Source organism: Oncorhynchus tshawytscha, unplaced genomic scaffold (assembly GCF_018296145.1).
Source record: "Oncorhynchus tshawytscha isolate Ot180627B unplaced genomic scaffold, Otsh_v2.0 Un_contig_9313_pilon_pilon, whole genome shotgun sequence".
Classification (NCBI taxonomy): Eukaryota; Metazoa; Chordata; class Actinopteri; order Salmoniformes; family Salmonidae; genus Oncorhynchus; species Oncorhynchus tshawytscha.
In genome coordinates, this window is record NW_024607600.1 from 13,359 (window position 1) to 21,699 (window position 8,341).

The window sequence follows — 8,341 nt, forward strand, 5'->3', positions numbered from 1 at the left end:
TCTACATGATCTCTATGGTAACTTGTATCTGTACAGGGTGAACTCTACATGATCTCTATGGTAACTTGTATCTGTACAGGGTGAACTCTACATGATCTCTATGGTAACTTGTATCTGTACAGGGTGAACTCTACATGATCTCTATGGTAACTTGTATCTGTACAGGGTGAACTCTACATGATCTCTATGGTAACTTGTATCTGTACAGGGTGAACTCTACATGATCTCTATGGTAACTTGGATATGTACAGGAGGAACTCTACATGACTCTATGCAAAGGGTTTTTATAGTCTTTAGGAATTGTGCCTCATCTGTGCTGGTGTCACCCCCCACACCAGCCTTTAGATGCTGTGACATCCTGTGGAGGTCAGGCCTGGGCGATCAGGTTACTGTAACTTGGTATCGTTTGACTGGTCAATGGTGGTTGGTTTTCGTTTGAAAGAGTCACACCTTCAACTGTTCTAAATGGAAAATGGAATGAATAAGGTTGTATGAAATTCGTTGTTCTGCCTCTACTCCATGAATAGGTTGTATGCGTTGTTCTGCCTCCATGGCTGTCCATGGAATAAGGTTGTATGAAATGTCGTTGTTCTGCCTCTACTCCTGTACGCTGTCCATGGAATAAGGTTGTATGAAATGCTTCTCTTGTGAGCTAGCAAAGCCCATGGCCTGAGTTGGTCTGAGTAGTTCATGCTTTGTCTTGGTAGGTGACCTGAGGATCTATAGGTCTAGATTGGAGATGCTTTGTTAATGTCAGTGTTGACTTGTAACTTCAGCTTTATGCCTTGTATGTTATTTCATTCATTTTACAACGCTTTTAAATAATACATTCCCTTCTCATGACTATTCCCTTAGTCCTGCCAAACTCAGAATTCTTGATTGCACCTGGTTTTACTATAATATTAAATGGAGTCAGATGGTCAGGTTTAGCAAATGTAGATTGATAAATCATATTTAAACACTGCACTGCACACACACACACACACACACACACACACACACACACACACACACACACACACACACACACACACACACACACACACACACACCCTCTGATAGATATGGCCAAGAGAGCAGTCTCTTTAATGACTCCGTTCTGAATTCTCACACTGTGATAAATGAATTTTAATTAAGAGAATATGGAGAAATGTAATAAATGATGGTATTATTTTAATGACCAGAGAACAGAAGCTTTGTCATCATCCAAGTGGAGATGCTGTATATCACTTCTAGTCAACCTTAAAGGCTTCTCCACAATGCTTATTTCAGGGCAATGTAAGGGCACCTACAGCAACAAACTGATCACTAGAAATAGACGGCGGTTTCGGACGTTTGAAAAGGTCCTAAGAACGTCGATATATGCCTTCCTCTGTGCTCAACCCCTAAAAGAAATGTAGAACGATCGCCCAGCACTGGGAGCGAACTCGTGATGCTCAGACCACCACTGAGCTTAACCCCCAATGAATAGCTAAACTTAACCACCACAATGAATAGCTAAACTTAACCACTCACAATGAATAGCTAAACTTAACCACTCACAATGAATAGCTAAACTTAACCACTCACAATGAATACCTAAACTTAACCACTCACAATGAATACCTAAACTTAACCACTCACAATGAATACCTAAACTTAACCACTCACAATGAATACCTAAACTTAACCCTCTGAGTTGTTTCTGTTTCAACCCTGTAACCACATGGAATTAATGCGTAAAAACAGACGTTTATCCATAATACGTTAAATTTCGACGGGTAACAATGAGATCTTGTTGACAGAAAACTCCAGGCAGTTCCCTTATGCACTAGCCTAGTAGAAACTTCCTGTAGATTGAATTAATTACATGAACTCCTTTCAAATATACAAAAGTGGGAAAATGGTGAACTGTCTAGGGTGTATGTGTTAGGGGTTGTTTCTGTACGGGGCCAAATCATCTAAGAATGTTTCCATGTTATTGTTCTCCTAAAGTCCCATAGTGGGTCTTATTCCATGTTATAGTTCTCCTAAAGTCCCATAGTGTGTCCTGTGGGTCTTATTCCATGTAATTGTTCTCTTAAGGTCCCACAGTGGGTCTTATTCTATGTTATTGTTCTCTTAAAGTTCCATAGTGGGTCTTATTCTATGTTATTGTTCTCTTAAAGTCCCACAGTGGGTCTTATTCTATGTTATTGTTCTCTTAAAGTCCCATAGTGGGTCTTATTCTATGTTATTGTTCTCTTAAAGTCCCACAGTGGGTCTTATTCTATGTTATTGTTCTCTTAAAGTTCCATAGTGGGTCTTATTCTATGTTATTGTTCTCTTAAAGTCCCATAGTGTGTCCTGTGGGTCTTATTCCATGTCGGTTTAATGCAGGGGTGGGCAACTCCAGTCCTCCAGGGCCTGATTGGTGTCGCACCTTTTCTCCATCCCTAGCAAACACAGCTGATTAATCAAATGTCATTCTAAACTGAAGATCATGTTTATGTGATTATTGGAGTCAGGTGTGTTAGCTGGGGCAAAACTGTGACACCAATCAGGCCCCGAGGACTGGAGTTGCCCACCCCTGGTTTAATGTGTCCTATGTTCTGAGTGACATGATGTGTTGACTGTGATCACAGCAGTGTGGTCTCTGGTGTATGGGGACTGGGGGACATGTGGTGGGGGCTGTATGACAGCAGTGTGGTCTCTGGTGTATGGGGACTGGGGGACATGTGGTGGGTGGCTGTATGACAGCAGTGTGGTCTCTGGTGTATGGGGACTGGGGGACATGTGGTGGGGGCTGTATGACAGCAGTGTGGTCTCTGGTGTATGGGGACTGGGGGACATGTGGTGGGGTGTATGACAGCAGTGTGGTCTCTGGTGTATGGGGACTGGGGGACATGTGGTGGGGGCTGTATGACAGCAGTGTGGTCTCTGGTGTATGGGGACTGGGGGACATGTGGTGGGGGGCTGTATGACAGCAGTGTGGTCTCTGGTGTATGGGGACTGGGGGACATGTGGTGGGTGGCTGTATGACAGCAGTGTGGTCTCTGGTGTATGGGGACTGGGGGACATGTGGTGGGGGCTGTATGACAGCAGTGTGGTCTCTGGTGTATGGGGACTGGGGGACATGTGGTGGGGGCTGTATGACAGCAGTGTGGTCTCTGGTGTATGGGGACTGGGGGACATGTGGTGGGGGCTGTATGACAGCAGTGTGGTCTCTGGTGTATGGGGACTGGGGGACATGTGGTGGGGGGCTGTATGACAGCAGTGTGGTCTCTGGTGTATGGGGACTGGGGGACATGTGGTGGGGGGCTGTGTGTTCTGTCAACGCTGATTGGCCAGGGATGAGTGTGTTACTCCACTGAACCCATTCAAGGGGATGCTTTCAGTCTTCCTGCTGTGGAGTTGGATACAGCCACTGGACATGGAGATTGGATGAGGGTTCCCTGTCCATGTGGTTATTATCTGTGGTGGGGGTGATGTTCCACTCCCTGTGTGTGTGTGTGTGTGTGTGTGTGTGTGTGTGTGTGTGTGTGTGTGTGTGTGTGTGTGTGTGTGTGTGTGTGTGTGTGTGTGTGCACGCATATTGCCCTATCAATGAATCCCTGTGTTTAGATAATGTGTCCTCCTTACCGTTTATTGAGTAAATGTGTCCCTTCATGTTGGCAGAACCCACAGCCAAATGTCACACACACACACACACACACACACACACACACACACACACACACACACACACACACACACACACACACACACACACACACACACACACACACACACACACACACACAGTCACACTTACAGACACACACTCACACTTACAGACACACACTCACACACACACACACACACACACACACACACACACACACACACACACACACACACACACACACACACACACACACACACACACACACACAAGCCAAATGAGCCATCAGATTGGTCTGATTTCTGCCAGCTGCTCGCACTATCACCCTGTTTGCCGCCCACGTCAAGAAACACACAGGAGGCGGCCTTTATACCGGCCATCAGCCAATGGAAAGCCAGAATACAGAGTTCTGGGCATGGTTTAACCAATAGGATAGGAGATAGTTTGGTGATGTTACGTCAGACAGTTCTGGATTAGTGACAGTAAATAAACACACATATGGCTTCTCAATTTAAGATCAGCCAATAGTAACAGGATAGATGGCCTGTCTGGTCATGGAGCAGCCAATGAAAACATAGGGATTTTACACACCTACACCTGTCCTGTGGATAACAATTGTTGGGTTCTTTTCAATTATAGTCACTTCAGCAAAGGAATTTAATATAATTCCTGAACACACACACACCACACACACACACACACACACACACACACACACACACACACACACACACACACACACACACACACACACACACACACACACACACACACACACACACACACACACACACACACACACACACACACAGAGAGAGAGATATCTGATATGTGACATTACACCTGCACTCTCAAAATTATATATAAATATGGTTTCACCATATCTCAGGTTTTAAATGCCCTTCAATGTCTATCATTTGGAGAACGGATAAAGGCGGACGTGTCTGATAGTGTGGGGAATGCCCATGAGGAGAGAGGGAATAAGCGATTCTGTCAGCTGTCACACTGGAGAGAGGTCCTCTACCGGCGCCGCGCGCTCACCAGACAGAGCCACGCGGATTCGGCGGGAGTAGGTTATGCTCGTGCTCCTGGGAAGACGAGATATTTGGCATCGCGCTGCCTCAGTGTGAGCCGCTGTAACCTGGCCAAGCGTCTGCTAATACAACGGCTTTATAGAAACATTACAACGACCCGGGAATGAGAGATGAACGGGAACAGAGCAAGCTTTGGATATCCTGCGTCTGATGTTGATTAACTAAACGGAATTTGGTTAGCATGGAACAATTTCAGGTAAGATTTAAAGGAGCTCGGGCAAATGTATCCCGATATAAGAGGATATCATAAGGAATAACGCTTTGTTATTCATGTCAAGTGTCTTACTTTGCGGCTGTGGTGTTGCGTTATGATAAGTCTCTCAACGTTAAATAACGGTCGAGTCCACTTGACATGTCTGTGATTAGTCTTTACGGATCTAGAGAGCGGGGAGACAACTCGTGAGCAGCCCTAGCAACGGGGGATATCTATACTGGGCGATACCTTCACAAGCCTGCTAAACTGCGACGCATAGCCGAGCGGATAGTCCAAAATGTTCAGAAAGGAGCAAGGTGCTCTAGTTATGGCGTTTGACTAATCAGCTCCCCTATAAATATAGTCGCAGATGAGAAAATAACGTGTCCAGATAATATACTAGCGCAGGGTGACAGTCAGAAAGATCAGGCAGCGCGTTTATCAGTTAGCGGAGAGACGCGCCCGAGGCCCGCGCCGGGGTTGGCTCCAGGGCTCCCTCCGCGGCAGCCAGTCCGGTTGTGGACCGAGTTCAAATTAGTTTGATATTGGATATTGGGTGGATATTCGGTTCTCTCTACTCAATAGCTATTGAACCAAGCCTTCAATGATGCATGACGCATGCCTATGAAAACCATATATCTGAATCAGGGATGGATGAAGAACAATCCACACATTTGTTTGATGTAAAAAATTAAAAAAAATCTTAAAAAACGTTTTGGATTGTTCTCCACCTACCCCTGATTCAGAATATATCATTTTCATAGTCATGGCCTGCTTGGGTAAATAACTATTGACGAGAGAAATCCGAATATCCACCAAATATCCAGTATAAAACTAATTTTACCTTGGTCGGCTGTGGCACCTTTGGTACTGGGCCAATGCCAACACAGGGGCAGTAAACCACGTTCCCCCGTCGGTCGGTGCCCACGGCCGGACTGACAGTAATTGTAACACAGATTTGTGGTGGATTACGCAGCAGAGCCCCAGCTGTGCTGTGTCGTTTAGTGTGCACACTGTGTCGCGCTCAGCACGCAAATTCTTTTTCTATTGCCTTTTTAGTGCATGACAACGAGCAGCAGCCTTGTACGATAAATCTCCAGTAGCCTAATTGGATAGAATGATACACGGTGAAGAGAAGGAAAAGAGAGAGGTCCCGTTTAACATTCCCTATAATATGTTTTCATGGCCTATTTGGGCTATTCATTCCATGCCAAAGCTGTTGTCATTTGTTTCCATCATCAAATAATAATTTACCAATGAATTTCAAGGAGAAGCCAATATGTTGCCCACAAGTCACTGAGGCTTTGCACCTGGTGTTATCATTTAGTTAAGCTTATCTTTCTGCCACTGCGACTTGTCGTCTGCCCCAAGTATCTTGTCTAGCTATCTGTGGTAGTAATGTAGAGACTACCCGGCTATAAATAATATTACAAGTTCTCCGAGCTCCATGTGCTGCTGGATTGGTTTACCGGGTCGGCTCAGCCCCAGTCACCTTGTTATCCGCTTTGTACGAGGGCGGATATAATCCCTCCCTATTTCGTGCACTACTTTTAACCAGAGCCCTATCAGCCCTGGTCAAAAGTAGTGCACTATTTAGGGAATAGGGTGCCATTTGGGATGTTACCCTACTGCCATTACTGCCCCGCCCACACTCAACCACGGAGGGGAACAAACGCGCCACCGCAGATAACGGCTGGAGCGGGCCACTTGTCACGAGTGGTGGGCTCCTCGGGACCTACCGGAGTTAACCCCTCCATTTTATTTCTCCATGTTATGACCTTCCAGTTGACAGGGAGGATAACCACTCTGATGCTCATCACAGGACGGTAACGGATAGGCAAAGGATTGCGAGGACGCTCTCCGTTGAATTGGTTAGACTGTTTTTTCAGGTGCGTGGTTGAACTATCATTTGAAGGTGTGTGTGTGTGTGTGTGAGAGAGAAAGAGAGACAGAGAGGGAGAGAGAGAGAGAGAGAAGTAGATAGTGTGTGTCAACTGTGCTGCTGAAGTGCTGTATAATTCTATTCAGTCAATTATGTGTAGTGCATTTGAACAGAGTTTGCACTTATCCAAAGTGCACTTCACTGGAGTTGACTGCAATGTAATTACATGAGGTTGTCATGTGTCCGTGGGTTCAAGTGACGTTGAGGTGTGTTGAGGTACAATACTAGCCAGAGAGCTCATTAGGTTTCAGGGACTTAACTCCATGTGGTTGGTGAACTGTGAGGAGAGATGTCTTTAAAGGTGTATGTGTGGTTGGTGAACTGTGAGGAGAGATGTGTTTAAAGGTGTATGTGTGGTTGGTGAACTGTGAGGAGATGTGTGTTTAAAGGTGTATGTGTGGTTGGTGAACTGTGAGGAGATGTGTGTTTAAAGGTGTATGTGTGGTTGGTGAACTGTGAGGAGAGATGTGTTTAAAGGTGTATGTGTGGTTGGTGAACTGTGAGGAGATGTGTGTTTAAAGGTGTATGTGTGGTTGGTGAACTGTGAGGAGATGTGTGTTTAAAGGTGTATGTGTGGTTGGTGAACTGTGAGGAGAGATGTGTTTAAAGGTGTATGTGTGGTTGGTGAACTGTGAGGAGATGTGTGTTTAAAGGTGTATGTGTGGTTGGTGAACTGTGAGGAGATGTGTGTTTAAAGGTGTATGTGTGGTTGGTGAACTGTGAGGAGATGTGTGTTTAAAGGTGTATGTGTGGTTGGTGAACTGTGAGGAGATGTGTGTTTAAAGGTGTATGTGTGGTTGGTGAACTGTGAGGAGATGTGTGTTTAAAGATGTATGTGTGGTTGGTGAACTGTGAGGAGATGTGTGTTTAAAGGTGTATGTGTGGTTGGTGAACTGTGAGGAGATGTGTGTTTAAAGGTGTATGTGTGGTTGGTGAACTGTGAGGAGATGTGTGTTTAAAGGTGTATGTGTGGTTGGTGAACTGTGAGGAGATGTGTGTTTAAAGGTGTATGTGTGGTTGGTGAACTGTGAGGAGATGTGTGTTTAAAGGTGTATGTGTGGTTGGTGAACTGTGAGGAGATGTGTGTTTAAAGGTGTATGTGTGGTTGGTGAACTGTGAGGAGAGATGTGTTTAAAGGTGTATGTGTGGTTGGTGAACTGTGAGGAGAGATGTATTTAAAGGTGTATGTGTGGTTGGTGAACTGTGAGGAGATGTGTGTTTAAAGGTGTATGTGTGGTTGGTGAACTGTGAGGAGATGTGTGTTTAAAGGTGTATGTGTGGTTGGTGAACTGTGAGGAGATGTGTGTTTAAAGGTGTATGTGTGGTTGGTGAACTGTGAGGAGATGTGTGTTTAAAGGTGTATGTGTGGTTGGTGAACTGTGAGGAGATGTGTGTTTAAAGGTGTATGTGTGGTTGGTGAACTGTGAGGAGATGTGTGTTTAAAGGTGTGTGCTCCAGTGGCTGTTCTCATTCTCAAAGTTTGAAAACAG

General features: G+C 45.2%; 1 protein-coding gene across 1 annotated transcript; it reads right to left on the minus strand.

The window, feature by feature from the left end:
- Positions 1 to 2,553: 2,553 nt before the first annotated feature.
- Positions 2,554 to 3,210, minus strand: LOC112241968 (extensin-like). The gene has a single exon (XM_024409973.2). The coding sequence runs from the start codon at positions 3,208 to 3,210 to the stop codon at positions 2,554 to 2,556; it is 657 nt and encodes a 218-aa protein (XP_024265741.2).
- Positions 3,211 to 8,341: the final 5,131 nt, after the last annotated feature.

Excerpts from the sequence above, each read along its gene's own strand:
- LOC112241968 (XM_024409973.2), bottom strand. The coding sequence starts at position 3,210 with ATGTCCCCCAGTCCCCATACACCAGAGACCACACTGCTGTCATACAGC.